This window comes from Phoenix dactylifera, chromosome 18, assembly GCF_009389715.1.
Source record: "Phoenix dactylifera cultivar Barhee BC4 chromosome 18, palm_55x_up_171113_PBpolish2nd_filt_p, whole genome shotgun sequence".
Lineage (NCBI taxonomy): Eukaryota > Viridiplantae > Streptophyta > Magnoliopsida > Arecales > Arecaceae > Phoenix > Phoenix dactylifera.
The window spans coordinates 6,694,018-6,718,568 of NC_052409.1; the positions used below are offsets into that span (position 1 = coordinate 6,694,018).

The 24,551-nt window shown below is 38.2% G+C and overlaps 3 protein-coding genes across 11 annotated transcripts; all 3 read left to right on the forward strand.

Annotated features, from left to right (window-relative positions):
* Positions 1 to 1,173: 1,173 nt before the first annotated feature.
* LOC103710739 (putative nitric oxide synthase) lies at positions 1,174 to 11,875 on the forward strand. Of its 2 annotated transcripts, none has more exons than XM_039115544.1 (13): positions 1,174 to 1,633; positions 2,271 to 2,456; positions 4,104 to 4,190; positions 4,299 to 4,378; positions 5,381 to 5,462; positions 6,222 to 6,242; positions 6,399 to 6,444; positions 7,744 to 7,862; positions 9,379 to 9,492; positions 9,587 to 9,685; positions 9,785 to 9,874; positions 10,415 to 10,480; positions 10,550 to 10,659. In XM_039115544.1, the coding sequence occupies exons 1-12, from the start codon at positions 1,244 to 1,246 to the stop codon at positions 10,457 to 10,459; spliced, it is 1,359 nt and encodes a 452-aa protein (XP_038971472.1). In that variant the 5' UTR covers positions 1,174 to 1,243; the 3' UTR covers positions 10,460 to 10,480; positions 10,550 to 10,659. The 2 variants fall into 2 exon arrangements, with proteins under 2 accessions (XP_038971472.1, XP_038971471.1); XM_039115543.1 differs by lacking the exon at positions 10,415 to 10,480 and adding an exon at positions 11,485 to 11,875 and having other exon boundaries at positions 1,177 to 1,633.
* A 1,274-nt stretch (positions 11,876 to 13,149) lies between these two features.
* On the forward strand, positions 13,150 to 18,455 carry LOC103710702 (RNA-binding protein 48-like). 8 transcript variants are annotated; one of them, XR_005506847.1, is made up of 9 exons: positions 13,150 to 13,269; positions 13,522 to 13,605; positions 13,892 to 13,972; positions 16,567 to 16,742; positions 16,825 to 16,957; positions 17,203 to 17,269; positions 17,532 to 17,594; positions 17,686 to 17,873; positions 17,954 to 18,455. XR_005506847.1 is itself a non-coding variant. In XM_039115545.1 (8 exons), exons 1-8 carry the CDS (start codon positions 13,208 to 13,210, stop codon positions 17,752 to 17,754), a joined length of 735 nt encoding a protein of 244 aa, XP_038971473.1. In that variant the 5' UTR covers positions 13,150 to 13,207; the 3' UTR covers positions 17,755 to 18,236. The 8 variants fall into 8 exon arrangements, 7 of the variants coding, with proteins under 7 accessions (XP_038971473.1, XP_038971474.1, XP_038971476.1 ...); XM_039115545.1 differs by having other exon boundaries at positions 17,686 to 18,236; XM_039115546.1 differs by having other exon boundaries at positions 16,567 to 16,715; positions 17,686 to 18,236.
* Positions 18,456 to 19,488: 1,033 nt separating this feature from the next.
* Positions 19,489 to 21,292, forward strand: LOC103710704 (zinc finger protein ZAT1-like). The gene has a single exon (XM_008796572.4). The coding sequence runs from the start codon at positions 19,977 to 19,979 to the stop codon at positions 21,024 to 21,026; it is 1,050 nt and encodes a 349-aa protein (XP_008794794.1). The 5' UTR covers positions 19,489 to 19,976; the 3' UTR covers positions 21,027 to 21,292.
* Positions 21,293 to 24,551: the final 3,259 nt, after the last annotated feature.

Genomic DNA, 24,551 nt, shown 5'->3' on the forward strand with positions numbered 1-24,551 from the left:
CGTCTGTACATGACGTGGAAGCCCAGCCCTTTTCGTTTTCTTGAAGTAATTCAATAATAAAACACCTGCAGGCTCAGTCCGCATGACTGCTCTGAGTTTAGCACTCCTTTGAAGAAGGCACACCCATTAATGCATCCTTCCATGGACGCATTACACATGCCAAAAACTAGTAAATATAGCATTATTGCTTCAGCAAATATATATGTTCATCTGCTAGATAGCAGACTATGTGGTATCAAAAATATACCTAAAAGAATTTTATTCTAAATTTGAGAAAAATAAAGGAATGCATATAGAGTTGGATTTAGAAAGGAGATAGTATATTTTCAAGAACAAAAAAATTATAATTACTTTTATCTTCATATATAAGCATATTGCCGTGTCTTGCAACGGATTTATCAAGATTAGAGATCTATACAAATATGAAACGATATTTTTTTCCTTACCAACTTGATCTTGTTGCGCCCGGTAACAAACATGCATGAACCATTTCTCGAAGTATGTGTCCAGATAGCCCAAAGTCTCGATAGTTAGCTCTAGGTCTTCCAGTCAAAAAACAACGTCGATGAAGACGTATAGGTGCACTATTACGTGGTGGGGATTGCAATTTTCCATGAATTTCCCATTTTTCACTCAACGATGGAACTTCGCTTATTTTTTTTTTTGAAGATCGACGAATCAAATGATATTTCTGTTCCAATTTCTGCCGCTTCTTCTCCCTCTGAATCAAACTTTTTCTTGCCATAATGTTCAGTTCCTATTATTATCAATTATTATTATATTGTATCTTTCTTCATGATGTCAATTGTTGGATCGCAATATGCACAAATCTCAAAACACTCCGAACTCTTTCGTTCATTTGCCGCGATCTAATGGTTGATGTTCTTTTGCGCAAAAGATACAAACCAAACCCACATTTTCATTGTTGTTGCTTTCTTTTTTTTCTTTTTCTTGAGAACGTTCCTTTGTTGGTGCTATCCCAAACAATGTTGGACCAGCCCACTCTCAACCTCATCTCTAAAACATCCAATCGCTCTTGTGGGCCACTCAAAGGCCTAGCCAAAGCTTGGCCCGGCTCCCCAGTGGTCTTGTGGCCCAGATAGCCCAACTGCACCTCTATGGGAGCTCGCGGGCCTTTCAGTCGAGAATCAAATGTCTAGTATTAGCGGCAACTAGTAGGAGTAGATAGAGAGGCTACAACCCCATCCTCTCTTGAGCTCGTCACAATCCCGTCTCTTCTTCCATGGCGCCCAACCCGCTCCTCCTTTCCATCAAAACCCTGAACCCTATCTTCCTCCCCTTCTCCACCAAAACCCTAACCCTCCGCAAGCCCTCTCCCATCACCTGCCGGACCTCCTCCTCCTCCGCCGCCGCTCCCCCTCCCCCGCCGCTCTCCGTCGAGCCCGAAGGCAGCGGCGCCGCCGCCCCCACCCGCGGCGACCGCTTCCTCGAGCGCCACAACTCCATGTCCGCAGCCGCCGTCGTCATCAAGAAGGACAGGGCAAAGAATAAGAAGAAGAAGCCTGAGGCCAAGGCCTCCTCCGCCGTCGCTTGCTGCTACGGCTGCGGCGCTCCCTTGCAGACCACTGAAGTCGATGCCCCGGGCTACGTTGATTCCGGCACCTACGAATTGGTAACTCTTCTTTTCCTTCCGATGATGGATTGGTGTCTGTGTTTATTATTGATTTGGAAAAAACCTTTTTTTGTTGAAATTTCATGGGTAGTTTTCATCTGGAATGCTACATATTGATGATTCTTTTGTTTCTTTCATCTGTAATTTGATAATTTTTAGCGAGTTCTGCATCTTGATCACCCGCTAGTTTATCATATGTCAGCTAAATTCATTATTGATTTGGTTCGTTTTTGGGAAGATTCATGGGTGATCTAATCCTGAAATTTTATGTATTTTGTGATTCTTTTGATGCTATCATCTGTCATTTGATTACAATTTAAGTGAGTTCTGTACCTTGATCGTGTGCTACTTTGTCAAATGTCATACAAGCTGAGATTCTTGATCTTGAGTTGGTGTTGAATTGATTGACTGTCGTGTTCAATATAATTAGGTTTGAGGGGCAAAAAAACACCATTAATTAGAATATCATGCATTCACAGTATCTTGAAAGCAATCTGGTGTACTGTAGTTATACTTGTTTCGAGTTCTTCTGACTTCTATTTTGATGATTTTTGGGGTTTTTTATTTTGGTCATACTTGGGTTGATTGCAGTTCTCTATTTGAGTTTTATTTTGTGTTGTTTTTTTGCTGGGTGCAGAAGAAGAGGCATCGCCAGCTTAGAACTATCCTTTGTGGGAGGTGTAGGTTGTTGTCGCATGGGCACATGGTAACTGCTGTTGGTGGACATGGTGGATATCCTGGGGGTAAACAGTTTGTGTCAGCAGAGGAACTTCGAGAAAAGTTGTCCCACTTACGCCGTGAGAAAGTGCTAATAGTTAAGCTAGTAAGTGATACATTTCTACCTACTCTTTAGCTACAGCTTTTTAGCTACTATGCTGAAACATATATGAAATATATGATTTTATGCTGGTCATTACATTTCCATTACACTTCCTTTTGGTTCTCCTAAAAATAAAAAAAATTGTTCGTTTGGCAACATCATTTCTTTTTTTTTTTTACCAAAACTGTGTGAAGTCTTCTATCTCGATCATTATCACTCATAAACTTGTGAGGATTAGAACTCCCAATGGCATTGAATGAGGTATCCCCTTAGGCATGAGTTCACTACTGAGAAACAGATGGCTCTCTACCTATGTTTATAGCAAAACGTGGTTTGTTATGCTATAATCAAAGGTCTTTTCATGCGAAATGATACTACTATTGCTAATTGCTGTCGCACAGTTCCCCAACATAAATATAACCTAGTAGCCTGCATGATCCCATTTTTCTTGCTTGACATTGAGAAGAACCACCAAAGCTAGATCACCAAATTGTTTCAGAACTCTGTACCTTTGGTTTCGTGGGTGAGCATAATGCTAGATATTACTTGAGAAATCCCCATGCTGCATTCTCTGAGGTCATGTCAGAATTTTACTTTTTGGTGTAACCTTGAAATGAACATTGCTCCGTACATGAAATCTTGTCTCGTTCCTCTTCATTTAAAACTCATTCCAGGTCTAAGGGACTTTTGGATGGTTATACCTTGGTTGCACGAGCTCAACAAATAAAATTTATTATCACAATGGATCTTGTAGGGAAGACCTCTGACCAAGGGTTGCCTTTATTATCACAAAAAAAATACTCATTCCATTTGACCTTCTAAACCTAGAGTTGTGCACTTGTGCTCCATGGCCAACTTTTTTTGATCAGGCTTGGATTATCATGGCGAGGACAAGAACAAAAAGCACAAGACGCTAACCTGAAATGAAGCTTTCTTTCAAGTTTTTAGCTTTGGTGAACTACACTGTAATATATTCTGGTCTATCAATAGAAGCACAATACTAAGCTCCTAGGTGCAATTATCCATGCTTGAACTATGCTAGATGATTTCAAGATAGGGGGTTCTGCACTACATGTCACATACCAATACTTTTAAAAAATAATTTAGTTGAATTCTTTTGGTTTGATTGTTTTAGGCTTATGTGTTGACTGATTAGTGTACTGAAATTTAACAAGCCACAAAACAAGCTGGTCAAATGTATGGAGGCCCAATATAGTGCAGCTGACCTGCTTTTTGAGTAATTTGAGCAACCATTTTTAACCTTTCATTCTCTCCATGTTTACCTAGACACTGGTATACATTAGAAAATTGTGTCAACATGATGTTACATAGGTTTGGATCAGAAAGAAGAAATTTTTGAGCGAGTAAAGGGGTCTCTCAGTTGGACATTGAACTATACTCTGTACTACTTGATTCCGTGCAGTATAGACCCTCACTGCAGCTTCAAAAGGAGTAGCTTTTGTGCCAAGTAGCTTCCATTATGACATGAAAGCCCAGTAAATGTGTAAAAGTTAATATAATAATGATTGGATTTACATAAATGATAAAATTCTATTGGCAAAGTTTCTTGTCTCAGCATGGACATAATTAGCATGCTTCTCAGCTACTTATTCTGCTAAAATATTTTTCTTTGTCACTTATAATATGTAGGTTGATATTATTGACTTCAATGGCAGTTTTTTGGCACGCATACGTGATCTTGCAGGTGCTAATCCAATTATACTGGTCATAACTAAGGTGACAATCCTTAACTTGCATTTTATGACTTGATTCTTTCTGTTGTTTGAAGCCATTAGCTGTCATTTGAATGCTTATCAATTCTCTTTTCTTCTTTGCTGTTTTAAGATCGATCTCCTTCCTAAAGGTACAGACTTAAATTGTATTGGTGATTGGGTTGTCGAAGCCACCACAAAGAAGAAGCTGAAGTATGTATCTATCTTTTCCTCTGTAACTAATTTTCAATTATTGCAATATTTTTTTTCTAGTGTAATTTCTGCGTTTTGTTATGTATTTAACTTGGTTATGTTGACCTGTAGTTAGTTTTTCAGGTTCTTACTGGCCTGCAGATTCTCAGTTATTTTATTTTCTCTATGTGAGTACTTGGTCATATTGGTAAACCATGAGCCTACAAAAACATCCTATCTTAACAATAGTGAATCTTCAGTGCTGATTCTATAGTAAATCCCAAAGATGTCTTTGTATTTAATATATAAAGTGGTTGACCGGTGACTCTTCTATGACATGTCATGTCAACTCGACATGCAAGCAAGGTTTATTTGTTCCCTACATCTTTCCTCATCTATTTGCTTCATTCTTTCCATGCTTCCCTCATTGCTAGCTCTTATAAAGCCTTTTCATGTGAACATTAATCTCATGCAACCCCTTTGTTATGGTGGGTGCCATATCATATTTCTTTATAGGGTATTCTTAATTGGACTAACAGCTAGTAATGAGAATGACCCCTATAATAGCAAAATACACAATCATGGATAGGTTATATACCACCATACCTACATGGAGGTAATCAGTATGATGTCAACAAATTCTTCCGCATGAAATTTTTTTCTTCTAGTTAGATGTTTAATAAAATATCTAAAAATATGATCACATAGCTTTTCATTAGTATGAAATGTTTTGTCATACAACTTGGACATCGAAAGATATTGCAAATATTCACATGCTATCGGTGCTTGACGAAGTCAACTTTCTTCCCTTTTGTCTTATGCATCTGCTTTTGTGATATTTTTTGTGCTTAGCATGTCAGCATTGCTTTGATTTGTTATTAGGAATCAATTTCTTGTGGAAATATTCTTTTGCAATGAGTGTGGGTGCATGCATGTGGGGGCACATGCGGCAAACTTTATTTTTTAATTTTATAATTGCTTAGAAAAAAGGCTTTGTCCTAAGATATGTCTTTTTTATTGTAGTGTTATCAGCATCCACTTGACTAGTTCAAAGTCTTTGGTGGGGATTGCAGGGGTCATATCAACGATTCAAAAGGAGAAAAAGGTCCATTTTAATATATTATCATACTGAATTTATCATCATTTTATAGGGTGATATGTCTGTGCATTGACTTCATTCAATTCTTTTGAGAAACTGAGTTCGGTCCTTAAGGTTTACATCTTGTATTTTTGTACCATATATTTCTCTTACTCATATCAGCCTGTGGTTTGGAATAACCCTAGTTGATTAAAAAAACTGAAATTACTTTTTTATTATAATTTTGTTTTATTTCCATTATCTAGTACTTACGGGTCTTGTCATTAACTTTGGCCAACAACCTCATGGCAATATATATATATATATATATATATATATATATATATATATATATATATATATATATATATATATATATATATATATATATATATATATCTGAAGGAGATACACCTGATTGATTTATTGTTTTATGCTTCGCTGCAAGTAAACCAACAATTACCTGTGCAGTATATCTACAAGACCACATTATCTAAGTTCAAGGGAGCATATCTGGTTAGATGAGCATGAAACCTGCTGGTTGGATTCGTGACAAACTAAGCAAAAAAAAGGAACAAACAACCATAATCATAACCATCAATTGCTAGCAACAGCTACTTATTTTCATTCATCTAGTCTAAACGCTACATATGATGTTATTACAAACTTTTTCAAATTCTTCCTTACAAATTTCATCTCTCTCCTTCCATTATAAGAATATGCGGTGCTTAGGTTTTTTATAAGTTACAGCTGCTGATGATATTTTTTTTTTGGCTTTTGTTGTAGGGCCGAGATGTATATATTTTGGTTAGTATTTTCCACCTTTACGCTTTTACAAGTTTTATTGTTTTGTTTATTGGTGCTTCATCTGGACTCTTTTTTTCAAGAATCATCTTTTCCGTTGATTTAATCTGAAACTTGTACATTTGAGGTATCATCAGTTCTAATCACCATTTGTTACAGGGGTCAGCAAATGTTGGAAAGTCTGCTTTTGTCAATGCTTTGCTTAGTAAGCTTCTGTAGCACCGTTGCTGTCAAAGTTAGCAATATTATTTAACCTTTGGATTACATAAGATATTCTGTATTTTATCTATACGGTTTTTAGTTTGACTCAATGGACAACCATATGATGATCATATTAGAAGTTCACATGGCTTTTGACATACATCTGTTTTGATTTACAAATCAATGACTGGAAGTTAGTTTTATCAGGACTAGCACTACCTCTTGTTGAGGTAGACTAGTTATGTTGCCAGGACTAGTCGTACTACTAGGATTTTTTTTTTCCTGTGGAAATTCAGTAGAGTGTTTTATACTTGTTATGCCTGTATTTGAATTCACCCATAATGGTGCATCGTCTTGCACTTTTGCAATCCATCTTTCTCATAAGTTACATGCTATGAATGTTGGGACTGCCTTCCTAGTCTCTTTATGACAATCTTAGAGGTATAATGTGAGATTTGGAAGCCACCGTTGATCTGCAACATTGGCCCACATCAGGAAAAACCTTCAAAGAGCATTAGTCTATATGTATGCAATATGAAACAATACAACCATATCGCATTCTTGTTCATATTTATCTGGGCTTGGGTAGAATTGTAGGGTTTTGCTGCATGCTTATGTCCCAGAGCCTTCTGATCGTTCATCATTTCTTCTGGACTTGTATGAAAATGTCATGCCTATATCCATGCCATGTTGGCACAGATATTCCAGACTAACCCAAACGTCTAGATAACTTAGGTTCATTGTCTTTGATTTTTCTTCTTTAGCTTTGTTCCATTATCTCTTAACCACAGCCATCCGGTCTTATCCCAATTATATGTGGTCAGCTATATTCCCATATCTCATGCAAGATGTAAATGATTTGTGCATCTTTTCACCAGTCTGTATCCTTTATATAATCATATCATATGATGTGTTCCACCTGTTGCTGTGAGGACTTACATGACAGTAAACTTGGCTATGGTGCAAGTAACTTTTCAATCTCTCCTGACAGATCCAGAGATCTTAATATAATTATCATGTTTAATTGCATTAGAAGATTTTATCAAGATTGGTTGCAATTCTTTTTACCCTGTCATACATAGTGTATGATTGTGCAATACTTATTTGCTTAAGCTGATAAATGCTTCAATATTAATATTTTTAATTGTTATGTACCATTTCTGTTTCTGAACATGAGATTACTATCTTTCAAAATTTCACAAGGTTAACATGTTTTGGCTCTTCTTGTGTTTTTTATAATGTTGCGTAGAAATTGTCCAGTAGTTACTGATATATATATATTAAAATTTTCTAATAACTGTAGAGATGATGTCACAAAAAGATCCAGTGGCTGCAGCAGCTCGGAAATACAAACCAATGCAATCTGCTGTGCCTGGAACAACCCTTGGTCCCATTGAAATTGAAGCTTTTCTGGGAGGAGGGGTATGTTTAGTAGAATTGCCTTTTCTGGTCTTTTATCCATCTTTAATATTATCTGCATATCTTGAAAGTGTGCTATTTTAAAATTGGAATTATAACTGTAAGATGCTGATTATTATACTATGAGATATTTACTATGTATAATAAATCAATAGTTAGTTACATTGGGCAATCTAAAGTTAGCTAAATGTGTTTCTTCATCTTATCTAATAAGTCATTTTTTGTTTTATGTAATTTATCTCTTTATGGATCTAAAAAGGGAGCCATGGTAGGATAATAATATGTTGTTGTATTGGTACGGTATCCTGTGGTTTTGTAATGTTTGTGTTTTTGTTGCTTTTGTTGTCTGTGACTTCCATCCACCATTGTTTTTAAATTCACCCAACTGTTCTGTACCATCACCTGTTAACAGCCATGGGAAGGCCCAGAGGTAAGATTTTGGTTTCTCATACTGGTTCACAAAAGAAAAGAATCATGATGGAAATAATTGTACTAGGAGTCGATGTAGATGGATGAAAAGGAGAAACATTTTCTGATTTGTGAACTTGTCACCTGGCACTGTGGTTTAGATCAAGTTCTGTTGGAGAGTATCAGCATTGGGAGTTTTCTGCATTGATCAAAGCTTTTTGCATGAATAGATGTGAATAAGATGAATTCTGTGGAGATAATGATGTTAAAGGAGACAACTGGCTATGGAAATGCTTGAATTAGAAAATCTAAGTGAAACCATGTATAGAAAATAAATTGATACACATAAATCATCGATCATTTTCAATGAAAACCAGAGTCAGAGGAGGGAAAGAACGAAAAGGGAGTATGTAAGCATAAATACTTACAAGGAACTTCACTGTCTGAAGGAGATACAGTCCTTAAATAGACTTGCAGGACCTGTAAAGCCAAACACGTGACCAAGATTATAAGAGACAAGCTTGTCTATGCTGTTTAAAATTAATGTTTAGATTGTTTATGGATTGCTTATTTACATTGTTTGCATTTCCTAGGAAAAGAGAGAAGCAGTATCTATAAGGCACATGATAGCTAATATAGTGGAAAAGATGGTAGAGAAGATAGTTCTGCCAAATTTATTAATTCTGGCTTCTACTTTTAGCATACACTTCTTGAAATTATTGTTTTAGCTCACTTGGATTTTCTTTTTATACACCAAAACTTTCCTTCTTGTGTCTTATCACATTTATGTATCTTTGTGGGATACTGTCATGATTATATTGCTTATAGCATTATCTGACAATCATGTTGTCTGACTAACCTCCAGTCAGAAACTCACCAGAGCAGCAAATAAAAATAAAATGATGCTATGAAGTTGTTTTTAAAAAAAATTCTGTTTTTTGGAAATCATTTATTTTTCTATGAATGTAACAAACTTGTCTTTTCCATAGTTTTTTAACACATCAAGTAGCTGCTCCGTTTCATTTGCAGATTATGATATATGTTAGCAGAAATTATTGAGATCCTGTACTTGGAACGAAACAATGATTTGTAGTGTATTTGTTAATGACAGAAATTATTTGACACACCTGGAGTGCATCTTCACCATAGGCAGGCAGCAGTTGTTCATTCTGAAGATCTGCCTTCTCTTGCACCTCAAAGTCGTCTAAGGGGACAATCGTTCCCTGTATGTTTGTCTTTCCTTTTTCATTATTTGTTGGATATTGCAAAAAGCACTGGCATGTTAATCTGCTTTCTCAGAACGTTTTGAAAATGTTCAGGCACTCTCAAGGAAGAGTACATTGAAGGATACCGATGATGTTGGTTTAAATGGATTTTCATTATTCTGGGCTGGGCTTGTTCGCATTGATGTTATTAAGGTTTCCAGATTATCAGCATTAACTTTATAGTTTTTTAGAGCGGTCCTTAGGAATTTATAATTTTGAGTAGTTGCAGCTAATTATGTAATGAAAATGCAGGTTCTTCCACAGACACGACTAACATTCTATGGGCCCAAAAAATTGCAGATTCATATGGTTCCGACTGTTGAAGCAAATGAGTTTTACCATGTAATATCACAATCAGTTTATGAGTTATTTGCCTCTGTTTGGTTAATTTGCTGTCTTTCTTTTGCCAATAAATTTATTTCCTTATCTAATTGAAGTGCGTGTTGTCTTCAATTTCTGTGTTTAATGTGTTGAATTCTTTGTACAGTTGTATGCATATTTTTTTGGTACAATATTAGTTTGATTAAAGTAACTGCTGAAACTGCATGACATTTGGTCTTCCACAAAATGCAGTCCTTCAAACCACTGAGCTATGACTATTTTTGGTAGACATTGTCACTAATTAATGTTCCATAAGGCAGTAATTAATGTACGAAAGGTGTTACTAGCAAGAATTGTCATACTGGTACTTCTGTTCATCACATGGAGACATCACATTGATTTTGAAGAAGTTTTATAGAAAAACTAAGTAAATGAATCTTATGCATTTATCAAATTATCAATTCACAAATGACCTTTGTGTGTGTGTTTTAGGGGTGGGAAGGGGGTGTGTAGGACACAGATGGGCATCTATTAGGTCACAATTTTTTTTTTCTGTAGCAGTTGAAGGAACAAAGGTCTCAAATTAATCCCCCATCTTGCGTATAATGTTGTCCGTTTTTTTATTAGGTAATGCCTGTCACCTATTTCTTATAAGTTTTGAACTTCCTATGGCTTAATTTTTTCCTAATTTTTCAGAAAGAGCTTGGAATTATTTTGACGCCTCCAACTAGTAAAGAAAGAGCAGAATCCTGGATTGGACTAGAAGCAGTACGTCATTTGCAGATAAAATTTGAAGACCAAAGGAGGTATTTTTCTATAGTACTAGGATTTTGATGAACTATTTTAGTGATCGAGTTGATGCCACATATGGATACGTGCAACATAATGGAGTACGCTTCATATGGTTATTTCTTTGAAAAAAAATGTTAACTATGAAGTCATAATTTTTTTGATATATAGAAGTCACGAAGCACAGCAGGGTGGAAGTGACAGCAGAATTGTCTGATAATAAGAAAATCATATAGTTGAGATGTGATCACCTGACTAGCAAACACACACTTGCAAAGCCTTGCCCTTGACTCAATCGGGAATACCACTCATCATATACTAGTACAGTTTATTTTGAAATTGCCTTATGATATCCACATATCAGAAAGCGAAGTTCAAGATGCCTATACTGTCATGCATAATAAGACAGTAAAAGCAGGGCATCGCTTTTCGGAGCATTGTCGCCAAGCTAAAATTATCAGGAGACAAGTATGTTAAACGTCATTACAATTAAGTTTTTATGCTATTAAGAGATTGACCACAAAGAAGAGGGAAGAAACAAAAGATTGTGTGACATTTGTTGCACTCATATATGCAAGGCGCATATTGAACAAATCCATGTTCAAACTTTTGAAATATTTTTTTTTGTATATAAATGTGCTACATGGTATCTTGTTAAGTCGTTACGGTCAAGCTTAGATTCTCAGGCGAAATAGAAATGATCTCCATTTTTATTCATGAGCATCTTTCTGTACTATGAGAGTCTGTTAATGGAGATTTTGAAAGAAGTGGATTGATAAAAAAAAATTCGAGAACCTTTTAGCAGTAGGGTTCTAACTGTTCATGCTTCTATCCTTGTGCAGGCCTGCTTGTGACATTGCGATTTCTGGTCTGGGGTGGATAGCTGTGGAACCAATTGGCATGCAACTTGAGACTGATTCAAACAATGCCGAAGATGATAGCATGAGGGAATTGCATTTGTCTGTACATGTTCCCAAGCCAGTGGAGATTTTTGTCCGGACCCCAATGCCTGTTGGTAAAGCAGGTGGGGACTGGTATCATTATCAAGAATTGACAGAGAAAGAAGAAGAAGTGCGACCTAAATGGTTTTATTGATGTTCAATCGTGTAAAGTTGTGGTGTATTTTCAATTTTGTTGTACAAATATGATGCTTTTGTCTAATTAAATAGTCTAATTTGTAACTAATCATAAGATTATTTCCTTATTCTACGGAGATACCTCATATCCATATTACTGCACCAAATATTCCTCTGGAATATTTGATCATAAGAAATACGGTTGTAAATTGCATTATTAGCCGAGATCCGTTAACAAGTTCATATATGACAAAAGTGTTTGTTTATTCAGTCAGGTCTTGCTGAATGAGAAGAAAACATTAAAAAAACGTTCATCTTCATTATCCCACCAAAGTTTGATGATGAGGTTACTTAAATTGACACCATCAAAGTCGTTAAATTGATATAGGGTGAGCCTCAGCACAAATAGGATTACTCTATTATGATGTAAATGTTACAGATTTGAAATATAGAAATATATTTTAAGATAAGGTTGTGTGCATCTGACTCTTCTATTAGAAGTTGATATCTAAGTTTGATTTAATTTTGTCTGTTAGGAAGATTTGTGGAAGTGTGCACTAAAAACATAAATTCTTAAAGGAAGAAATCTATCATAAGCAAATGCTAGGTGAGGACTTAGGAAATCGATGACTAAGCTATATCTATTTTACCATCCTATATTACTCGCCAAAATTCTTTTCAAGGAAACTTTTGCAGGATCCTTGCAAGTCAGCAATCTAAAACTAAAAAATAGGTAAGAGAACCTAACGTACGAGTATAGGAAAACCACATAAGAAACATGCCCTGTTTAAATTTCATATTTCACGAGTACTATATCTTTCCTAATGAAGTAGAGATTAAATTGAAAGTACTAATCTTAGCAAGTAAGGTCTGCTTGAACCATTTGGTCCAGCTGGTACAAGAGTTTCAGGCTCATCGGCTTGCCGGTTATGATGCTATCACGTCAGCAATGGACGACGGTAGAGCTATGTGGCTGCATTATTATCCTTAACATCCAATATTAATGGTTCATTCCTACCTATCCTATCTATATTAACTAAAAACCACAGCAATGCAATAAAAGAGCAATTAAAATTAAAAAATAGTTTTTTTTAATATCAACAGCTCACACTAGCCTTCAATAAGCACTGCCATTTGAATCAAAGAACAAGATACTATAGAGAGGTAAAGAAACAGATACAGAGTGGGTTCATAAAATATCTCCAAAATAATGTGCAGCGAGAAAGGCGATTCAATTAACAATTTTATTTGGGTGTGTAAAAATAAAAATAATAAGGATGACAACAGTAGGAAAAAGGAACTGCAGCCCCCGATCGAGCTGAGTTAGGAGTAAACCTTTTCGAGGTCCGGCTCGGTTCGGTCCCCATAACCGAACCGGACCGGCTCTGACCTATATAAGGTCGGCCATTGCGGCGACTTCAGTTTGTGCTCTCTCTTCGTCCTTGCGTCCGTCCTCCCGGCCTCCCTCCCGAGTCTATAAATCCGAACGATGCCGCGAGACCGAGGCGAACCTCCGGCCGTCCGTATCTACACCGTCTGCGACGAGTCCAGGTGGTACCGCAACCTCTCTCTCTTGCTCCATCCCTGAACCCTAACTGTTGATCTCCTTTTCCTATCAAAATTATAGGCTTGTAGATTCTTGCTTCAATTTTTTCCTTTTCCGGCACCCCTTTTCTTTGCGCGGGGTATTTTAAAGAACGATCTTCTTGCACCGAAAGAAAAAGAAGAAAACAAGATCTTTTTTGTTCTATGGTACCATTTGGATGCTCCATGGAATTTTCTGACTTCAATAAGGCTCTGCAGATATCTAATAGTGAGAAACGTGCCGGCATTAGGATGCGGCGACGAACTGTTGAAGTTGTTCGGATCGTATGGAGAGATAGAAGAGTGAGTTGTTTTCCCTTTTTTTCCTGTTTTGTGTAATCCTTAGTAAAGGAACCAATGTTGATGTTACAATTAAAACAATTAGGAGGGGGCGAAGCTTCTTGTAGTAAAATTAAAGATGTTTTGGGGCTTAATCTTATTACGGGTTTTTAGCTGTAAGCAGTGCTCCTTAGTTAGGAAAATTTCTTGGAGGATTGCATGTTTTTTTTACCGAACAGTATGATAATCATCATTTGTTTCGCCTTTTGATCTTCATTTATTTATTCGCTTCATAATTCATATTTTGCAGATGCAAACCTATGGATGCAGAAGACTGTGAACCTTTCACTGATGTTTATTGGATTAAATTTTCACAGGTCGGCAATGCAAGGTGATTAGTTCGATCATAATTTCCTGTGAAAAGGATGCTTATTTGTAAAGTTTTACCATGGGTTACTTGCCAAATCTATGATTTGGCAATGCAGTATGGACAGTGAGGTTCAATAACTTTGTTTAGGTATCGATTTCAATCTACCTGTTTGGGTACTCTTAGACCAGAGTATCGGGACACTACTCTAGTATATCTAGACTCCGGAGTAAAATTTACAATATGGCCTTTGGATGATGTTCTTGAAGGGTGGAGATACTATAGTTAACACCTCAATACCAGAGTAAAAAAATAATCTGCAATGAGTTCTAGAAAACTTTGCAGAACTCATTGAGAAGCTCACACTATTTCCTGTCCCGTCGTTTTTCCTCCTTTCTCCCCACTTTTTTGCCAATGAGCGAGTTCCCTCCTTGTCTCGATGGCGTCTGACTAAGCTCCACCTTGGCGGCAGCCCACCGCCAGCAAAGACGGCAACAACCACAACTCTGGTGCTGGGTGACCCCAATGCTTCACACCCTACCTCTGGCTAACTGCAAGCTCTGTCTTTGCCCCATTAGCAGCCTACATCAAGCTTTGTCCGTGGCCCATTGCTGGGCCAAACGAACCCCTGGCTATATGCACCCTCACTGGCTTTGCACCCATGCAAAGCCATCCAAATCTAGCTTCTTTACATGCTTGGCATCCATCCAATGCCTCAACCTTCCGCACATTGTCAACTCGACCATCCCCTCCACGGTCAACTTCTTCTTTCATCATCACCTTCACCATCTCCACCACCATTACCGCCACCGCCAACATCACCATCTGCATTTCCTTAACCACCATCACCACCACCACCTTCACCTCGACAATCAACTGCTACTATCATAGATTAAGAAGAGAGAGAATTTTTTTTGATGAATTTGTTTAATATTCATTTCATGATCTTATAATAGATATTAAATTTTGATTACAGAAAAAATTTCCTATAAAATTTTCAATGAACATCCAAACACTAAAATAGGGTGTATACTGGAGTATAGGCTTATTGGAGTATTCGCTTGATGGATCTCTCCTTTAATGAATTTATAAAATTCTCTGGTAAGTTTTCCTTAACATCCAAACAGGGCCTATGCCTCAAGTAAAATAGTTCAGTATTTTCTTTTGACTTTAGTGCTGTCAGCTTGAAACTAATTTAGAGTAATAAAAATGATTAGAATTTGAAAAGGATAGAAATAACAGAAGTTGTAAAAACATATGGTTTTAGACTTCCATTGCAAAACTATTTTCAAAAATACAAAAATTAAATACAAAGGAAAATAGAAAAAGTTCCAAAAAAAGAAGAAAGAAAAAGAAAGACCAAACTAACAATAGAGTAAAGATCATTTTAGAGTGTAGTGTATTGGTTGATAGATTGTGAAGGAAAATTCATGTTGAACATTGGAAATCTTTGACTTTTGTATCTTCAACTCGAATATGAATGTAACAATATCTTGCTTTTTTACAGTGTTGAAATTTAAGAAATCCACAATTTCTTGATTTATATTTGATATAGTGACAAACTATTATGATTTGCTTAATTTATACATTAAATTTATTCCCCAAAATTTGAAGATTTCATTAATCACAAACAAGATTTTGCTTATTTGTGTGAAGAAAGATAACAGTTGAAAACTTTTAACCTTTCTCATAAGTTTCTCGAAACCGACTATCTTAATGCATCCAAACTTTCAGAAGACTTTCAAAATGTAATGTTGTCATAAGGAAGTCTTCTCAAAGGTATTATTTATGACCATTAGTTCCTCCCTTCTCCTCTCTTTAAACTCAAGCAAATGGAAAAATAGTCTAAATAACACTGATTACCAAGCCATGTTGATGATTGATTCAAGCTGAAAATAAGACACTTAAGCAAAACAAAACCATAGTAGATAGGCTAGAAAAGTAGCTTTTACATTCAAGAAAACTGCTTCAAAAGGAGATCCTAGTTGGAGGAATTTCTAGACTAAATGAAGAATCAATGAAAGTGAGGACATGGTTTGAGACTTTTATAGATGATTGGAAAGAATCTAGGAGTTGACCTGGGACACGTTGTACTAACCGAACATAAATAAGGCCTTTTGCCTGCCCAAATGGGTTTCTTTTGTATAGCAATTCAAGGTCAAGAAATCTTCTTCTTCGATCTGATTTTTTCAGCCAGTGGCTGAACTTTGCCTTTCAGGAATTGTAAAACATTTGTGGCTTACACTAGCAGGCATGAAGGGATGGTAGTTATTGTAAAGCAGAAAGTGTCGGGTACTTGGCTATGGCCAGTTGGCCAGAAGAAATTATACATGAGTTTACTCCAAAAGCTTCATGGTAGAGAGACAGATGGTTAGAAACAAAATTATGCACTAATGAATGCAGAAAACATAAAAGTGACACGGATCATTCACTCCACTACAGGCTACCGCTAGGACTGGTCTCTAAATCCTTTATGCCATTCATTTATCATATTTGAACATTTCTAAAAACATTCGGGCATACCTATAAGCTTGCAGATGAAACATGTAAATGCAGAATGCATATGTATATACGTACTAACTATAGACCTTTATTTGAACATTAGCTTCTAATTGCAGATTTGCAAAGCGGAAACTGGATGAGTCTGTTTTTCTTGGAAACCGATTACAAGTTTCATATGCACCTCAGTTTGAGAGTCTATTGGATACAAAGGAGAAACTGGAGGGCAGGAGAAAGGAAGTCCTAGGACGAGTAGGACGAATAGAGTGTGAGTTTTCATTTTATTGCACACAAGGTCCTAGCATCCTATTTGCTTCATAAGCAATTTAATATTTTTTTCTCTTAGGTTTGCACCTAATGCCATATTGTTGTTGCAGTTGGGAAAATGGGAGGGTCGAGCTCTCAACTTACCAATTATTCGCAAACCCTAGAGACTTCTTATCAGCATTTGCCAACACAGGCGCCATCAGAATCAAATAGTTTAGAGCTGCAGATAAGCCCTAAGCAGAGGTAAGCTCTAACATTTATTTTAGAGCTTATCAAAAGGTGTAATAGTATGATTGGCATGCTATTGTACCAGAGTATATGAGCCTGCTGTAGTGACTGATGCCCGTTGCAGATAAGTACTGGTGTTCATTAGTTCTGCAGCTTACTCTATATTCTTTAAACGCTCTTAAAGAGAGTTCTCCATAAAAGGACTGTTAGCTTTGTTATTGTTTGATTGCATGGCATGCTTGCTTGCTTTCCTTCTCCAGGAACTATTGTAAAGCCAGTCAAAATTCTAGTGAAGATGATTTTATCAGCCATGTGTCCTCTAACAAGGTATGCTTTGCTCTATATTTTGAGCTTCTGACGTTGTTGCTACTTGCCAACAAGGCATCGTTCTAATGCCAAATACAATATACATAGTTCATTATGTTTCATAGCAATCTAAGTTGCATGCTTTGATCAAAATTGAAATGGTAAATTTTGCTGTATTGTTATTTGTGATCAGGTGGAATTGTGCAACAGATACGAGCATAATTGTAATGCGTATGATTTCTAAAATTTTATCTAGGTGGTAAGTTTCTTATGCTGATTGCAGGAATACTTTGCATCAGCATCAATGAATGAGACTGTTAGATTGGTCAGAGGGAAGCTGGATAAGGTGAATCATTACTCTTATGATTTTCTTGATCTGTTTTCGGTTTCCTAAAACTTGCCCAATTTAAGCTCCTTGGAATCCTATTGTATTTTAGATACATTCTAGCAGCGAAGCTGCACCAGCATCCAAGAGAACACGGCCCGACAACAGAAGAAGAATTTGATGTTTGAAAGCCTAGAAAGCTTGCAGTGCTATACTCGTCCTCTTGAATTTGTTCCTTTCTTGTCATACCGTGCGATAATAGTGGATCATTGTACTTAGCAGTCATTATGACAAAAGCAGGTCTTATTTTATTATTATGTGAAGTCCTTTGATCACGGTGTTTCTTCTTAATATCTGGTGCAAGGATTCCTTTTTGTCAGGTAACCCAGATGGAAACCTTGGGCCGTATTTCTTATGGCGATAATCATATGGTGATGGTGTCTGTCCGCTCACTCTCAGTAAAGGGGAATTTTTTTTTTTTCAAATGTTTAACTGTCATAGCACTAGACAATGAGTTGTGCTTGGAGTAAGCTTCTGGTAGTCCTGTTGTGATGGGTTGGTTGAATCCAAAGTCGGGTCAGGCCATGACGACGGCTGGACTATTTTTACATGTATGTTATCTTCTCCATCAGGGCATCAGGTTATGCATGCTGCTTTCTCTCATCCTGAGTTATTCTCCTCTTGTCAATTGGCTTCCTCTGTACATTATGCCCACTGAGGCTCCGGGACCTCTTTAGTCTTTTATGGTGCTTTTTCTTGACCATCTTTGGTTTTGTGAGAGATGGTGGTGGAGCTGGCTTCACTGCTTGCAAGGAAGGTGGTCAAGTATCATTTGCAAATTTAATTTGTGTTCTTATAATAAGTTCAAGTGCTTTGAGATTTGTGCAATGGGTAATCTTTAACTATGGCCCATATGCTAAGGGTGCTTTGAGATCTATGCAGGTGAATAAATAAAGGCATTCGATGTATTTTAAGATATGCACGGTGTTAAGTATAGTTCATATACTAAGGATGCTTTGAGATCTGTGCAGGAGGAGGAATGAAGAGGTTTGGAGTGCTTTGAGATATATGTGATGGGTGATCGTTCCCTATAAGATATGTGCAAATGGATGAATAAAGATGTTTAGAGTGTTTTTAGATCTATGCAACGTGTAATCTGGTTATGGGTCATGTACTAAGAGTTTTTTCACAAACAATTGATATGTAGGATAGTTTGGTCATAATACACTTTTATGCTACTATGTGACGGCCATGCGGCATCATTTTGTTAATAGAGATGAAAGACATGATTGGTTTGGAATAATTTAGAAACTTAAAGAATCTATTTGAAATTTTTTAAAGTTGAAGTTGACGGGGTGTCTTTAGGATAGACTTTAAGTTGGGATGCTGTCCCTAGCCTCCCTATAATTTTTTTTTTTAAATAAAATACAGAACTCTATACCTTTTTTTTTTAATCAAAACTATACTATATTGATAAGGTATTAGTGTCAATGATACATACTGAAGATAGCATTTAAAAAATTAAAAAATTATTATTACCGACTTGAACAATGTGTATAATATTGCCGGTATGCACCAATATGGATAGATATATAAGCATAGTTAAATACCTATCGGCACACAGCTATTTTTCTATCCTAATATCTTTATGGTGTCGGTTTCGTGCTGGAGCGTTGCAGTATTGATTGTATCATCCCCTTTTAATTATTTTTGAAACTGTGATTACCATATGAAAATATAATTTATCCAAAAGAAAATATTTTTCCTAACATTTGCTAGAAGCCTAGAACCCATGTTGTTAATTTATTTTCCCATAAAAAATAAACGAGAAGATGAAAAACATATTGACATTTGCTTCAATCTTTTTCTACCATACTAATATACCATCCCATGGAAAACATAGCTATGTAAGGTGCCGTCACTTCTATTATTTTTTTCAAAAATTTTGAGACAAATTGATATTTATAACATGCATACAAATAGAAAATCCAAAGTAAAGAAGAAAATATGCCCAACTCCAGGAGTGGAAGGTGAGGATATACTTGAAATGTTGTCGTATCACTCCCTCTAAACTTTGGTAACTACAATGACAACCTTCGCCATCCAAATTCTTCCTGTCTTTAATAATGCATATCAGCCTGTATCTATTACTTTAATACCTTTACTAATTAGCCTTTTCTAATTAACTTCCAATATCTCTGCCCTGCCCCTGAGCAAACCCCCCAAAACAACACTCCCCAGTCCCCAATGCTCCATCCCCAGCTCTTTTCTATATCTCTTCTAAGACAGCAGAAGGCAGCTACAGACACAAGCAAATAAGAAAATGGGGAGAGAAGAATAAAGTCTCCAACATCTCCATTGCCAAAAAAAAGGCTGGAAAAAAAAACTCCCCGATGTTTATCCATGGGAAGCCATAGATGCAAGCTTTGCTTCCGGCGCTTCTCCAGTGGTCGCGCACTGGGGGGTCACATGCGCTCACACGTGACTCCCCGCCTTACCGGAGCTCCGCCCCTCCCCCCCTCCCCCTCCGCCTCATCATCCTCCTCCTCCGCCGCAGACGCGGCGGCGGAAGGCCTCGGCTACGGCCTCCGGGAGAACCCCCGAAAAAGCTTCCGACTTGTCGACCCGGAATTCTCCTCCTCCTTTGCCGCCGCTGACGGCGGCTGTGGCGGCGGCGGCGTCTCCTCCGTCGTCCAGGACCGCGAGAGCGAGACCGAGTCCTCCCTCCCCCCGGCGCTCCGCCGCCTATCCAAGCGCCCCCTGGAGACCGCGGCGGCGGCGGCGGCGGAGGCTGAACCCCTCAGTTCCATCTCCGACGTCTCCTCCGAGGAGGACGTCGCTCGGTGCCTGATGCTCCTCTCCCGCGACTCCTGGGCCAGATCGATAGCAGGGGAGGAAGCAGAGGACCAGCAGTCCGGCGGTTGGGACGAGGCCAGGGAGGAGGACGAGGATTACGACGACGAGGACGGCGGAGACGGGGACGACGGGATCCGTGGCTCCGCCCGGTCCCGGCGGAGTGGGCGGCGGAGCGGGTACCAGTGCCGCACGTGCAAGAGGTTCTTCCGATCGTACCAGGCCCTCGGGGGCCACCGAGCGAGCCACAAGAAGGTGGCCGGCGGCGGGTGCGTCCCGGCTGCCGGCGGCCAGATCGGCGGAAAAGCCTTCTCCGAGGCCAATGCTGATAGGAATTCGAGCCTCCACCGCTGTCCCACCTGCTCCCGGGTCTTCAGCTCCGCCCAGGCTCTCGGCGGCCACAAGCGATCCCACCTCGCCTCCTCCTCCTCCGCCACCGCCGCCCGTTCCCCTCCTCTCCCTCCACCTCCTCTTTCTGCCAACAGCAGCAGCACCAACCTCAGCGGCAAGGGCTTCATTGATCTCAACCAACCAGCTCCATTGGAGGAGGAAGTCGAGCTCTCCGCTCTCTCCGACGCCACGGTGCTGCAATCCAAGTGACTTGGGAAGCAATCTGAGGTGAAGTTCGTCGAAACAAAGCCGAAATCCACCGAAAAATCTCATCTTTACAACTGAATCCTGCGCAAAGGAATCCAATTCGAATTCACCTCATATCAAGTTCAAATTTTTATCTCGTTTTTTCCGAATTTGATCTGGTCCTTCAGTTACAAGTTGCTCACTGCGACACTGAACAGTAGAAGGAAGCATAGATCATCAAAATCATCAGAAAAAGAACTCTCTTTAAATTTGAATTGACTATTGTTACATATAGTTTTCATCCAAACTTGTTCTCGTGTCACCAGTTTCAATTTCTTTTCAGTTATTAATAAAAAATTGATCTGGTTTTCGAGCTGCAGTTGCTCACTGCGTCAATCGAACATTAGAATGGAATTATAGACTATTGAAATTCCCAACATCTAAAAACAAACAAAAAAAAAAACTTCTCATAGAAATTCCTGTGATTAAATTGAGTATTAATTAATTAATAGACGTCTCTGAGAAAAATTAATTAATGATGTTTGCTGTGTAACAAACGAAGAGTCGAAGTTGGTGTTGGTGGGGGAGCGCTGTCTCCAGCTGTGCTATGCTGGCTCTTTGGTCTTTGCTTTTCTCCCCGGCTATTTCTATATGCGCTTAGACCCTCCCCTGAAGTGAAAATAACAGTCGAGGGACTAAGTTCGCTGACATCTCTCGCTCGTCGCTGAGAACTTTAGAGCAAAGAGACCCTCCTTTCGTTTCCCTTTTGTTCTTTTTTCTTTTAATATGCCATTATTGATGCCGTAGTGGACAAGCTGTTTTGCATTTCTCACTTTTATTTCACTTCAGGGTCCTTCCGTTATCCAACCCCTAATTTACTGCCATTTATTACTATTTGACTACTGCCATTTAATGTTTAGTCCATTTTATGTTTCAATCTCTATATACAATTAAGTTTTTGTTTCACTATGCAATTTTTGACCTATAATTGAAACCTGTTTCCTATTTCTCATTTTACTTTATTTATATTTAGAATCCTTCTTTTATTTAGCACTTGATTTATTGTCCCATTCTCGCTATAAAATTACTTCCATCTCAATATTAGGGGTGGGCAAACCCCAACATGGTTTAATGCCATTTAACATTGTTTAGCTGATATTTGATATCTATTTGGCTTTATAGTATTACTATGTTATTTTGTGTATATATATATATTAGTACAATGTGTATATATATATATATATATTAGTACAATATGTTATTTTGTGGATATGATTGCAGCATACAAAATCAAAAAAAAAAAGATAATACAAAAGGTAAAACACCGTAGTTTTTTTTAGATGAAGCCTTCAGAATAATGAGCCACCTAGTTAGCTGTGGACATGTATGGCCGATGAAAATTACTCATTTAAGAGATCATAGATATTGTGGAGCAGCGGTACAGAGCCATATATATTTTCAAACAAAGTTATAACACTTATAAATGGTTAATCAAATCAAGGATCCAGTAAAAAAAATAATTTTATCAATAAAGATTTAAATATAAAGTGATGTCAATTAACCTCGATTTCCCAACAGTAAAATCTGGTCATGCTTCATTCACCTGTCAAATCATAATGCATGCAAGCATGGACCAGAGGTGAACGGCAATTGAAACGCTCCTCTGGAATGTTTCCATTTACGGCTATGAAACATCCCCCAAATCATTAAATTCTGTATCGGGTACTGGGAGCAAGAAGAACGTGGAGGCGACGACCGGAAATAAATACGCTCTCTTCCAGTGCGGGTTCCGTTCACCCGACGGTAGATTTTCTCGGCTGTTCATCCGCCTTTCAAAACTTCCCAGATCCGACCAGGGACTTTGGTATCCATCATAAATGATGGATATCTATCGAGTTGTTCTAAAATCTAAATAACGTAATCTTATCTTATCCTCTTCATAATTTTTATTATTATTATTATTGTCGTCGTCATCATTGTTGTTATAGCTGGATTCCGTTGACATGGCGACCGGACTCTCCGACCAACGACTCGGTCCCGACGCGTGGAGTGGTGGTCCCATCGAGTGGACCTCTCCGCCGTACGTCCGATATCGGTTGAACCGCTAGGAAAGCGCACATTTCGCGTGAATCTCATCCCTTGTGGTCCCCATTTGCTGGTGAGAGGGTGCAAGTCTGGGTGCTAACCAGGTGAAAGTAGAAATTATGTTACTTTTCTACGCCTTTTTTTATGGTACACCAGCTCACATGCAGCAGCAGGAGGTACGAATGCGGCCAATAAAATCAAAAAATAATAGCTCACTAAAAAGCTTTGATAAAAATTCTTGGTCTTCCTATATAAATTCTAAGTGGTGAGCAGCAAAAAAACGCAACCTAATCCGCCGCACTATTCGCTAGACTTTCGTGGCCGTATAAAAACCACAATTTTTAAATAGTCGCAGACGTCGAAGAGCATTGGCCGTCTCTCCTAGCACCTCTCTGACTCCAGATCTACTCGAATACCGTTGCTGAGTCACTCTCAAAAAGAAGACGATTTGTACCTAAGATGCACCTCGCGAAAGTGATACTCTCTCAAGCAATTCTGAGCGCACAGACAGCAATCATGTCGAAGACGCATCGGCCCGACCGCGGTTGAAAGGTCAGCAGGAATGCTGAAAAGATTCGGCTAAATTACGAAAATGCTCCAGAACGGGGGATTGTCGCAGCACAGATCGCAAAGCACTCCATACTCATCATCGATCCGGTAGCACAGATTTCAAAGGGGATCAGTGGATGATCCAACGGTGCATTCGGGCGAAGAAAGCTGAATCCTTCCTTCTTCCGCGCGAAAGATACGCCCCCCGACATGGCGCAAGGCAAATTAATACGTTGGGCAACAAGAGCGGCACAACTGGCGGAGAAACGCGTGAGAAAGGGGAGGGCGCTGAGAAGAGAGTGAAATCCCGTGAACAAATGCAATGCAAATCCCCGCAGTATCACCTCTCCCACTGTCCCGTATTCTTGTCCTTTTTCTAAGTGACATGATAACATCCTTATGGGGATGCATCTATGCTCCTAGTCCAAGGTGTTAGCCTAGATATACAAATATAATTAATAAATCAATAATACAATGGTCCTAATATTTATGAAGAGTAAATAAAAAGAATAAATTAGTAAATTATTTACTTGACAATAGAATAATTAAAAAAATAAGAAAAAAATGGTATGTAGATCGAAGCATGCTGACGTGCTGTCCTAGAAAAGTTTATATCTCCTACACATGGATTTGCTGGCATAGATCTCCTAGAGATACGACGACCTAGTACAGAACCTCATCTTCTCCATCAGTGCGCCTCCAGGAGACGCTTGCAGATAGCTCAAAAGAAACTCGAAAAAATAATGAAAATTATGATGAGAAGTAAATAAGAACAAGAGGAAGAAAAGAAATTTTTTGTCCCTTTGAAATGATCCCTAGAGCCCTTTGTTAAATTGCTCGTGGGCCACCCAAAAAAGTTAACAGGCGTGTCAAAAGAAGTAGACGCAGGCCAAAAGAAGCAGAATTTTGCTAAAA

What these genes read in the sequence shown, in the direction of transcription:
- LOC103710702 (XM_039115545.1), top strand. Translation starts at nt 13,208, where the DNA reads ATGCCGCGAGACCGAGGCGAACCTCCGGCCGTCCGTATCTACACCGTC. An exon ending in TCGTATGGAGAGATAGAAGA is followed by an intron (nt 13,606 to 13,891) that starts GTGAGTTGTTTT and finishes CATATTTTGCAG; the next exon opens with ATGCAAACCTATGGATGCAG. An exon ending in TTCATTTTATTGCACACAAG is followed by an intron (nt 16,743 to 16,824) that starts GTCCTAGCATCC and finishes TTGTTGTTGCAG; the next exon opens with TTGGGAAAATGGGAGGGTCG.
- LOC103710704 (XM_008796572.4), top strand. Translation starts at nt 19,977, where the DNA reads ATGGGAAGCCATAGATGCAAGCTTTGCTTCCGGCGCTTCTCCAGTGGT.
- LOC103710739 (XM_039115543.1), top strand. Translation starts at nt 1,244, where the DNA reads ATGGCGCCCAACCCGCTCCTCCTTTCCATCAAAACCCTGAACCCTATC. An exon ending in TTTTGTCAATGCTTTGCTTA is followed by an intron (nt 6,445 to 7,743) that starts GTAAGCTTCTGT and finishes TAATAACTGTAG; the next exon opens with AGATGATGTCACAAAAAGAT. An exon ending in TTCGCATTGATGTTATTAAG is followed by an intron (nt 9,686 to 9,784) that starts GTTTCCAGATTA and finishes ATGAAAATGCAG; the next exon opens with GTTCTTCCACAGACACGACT.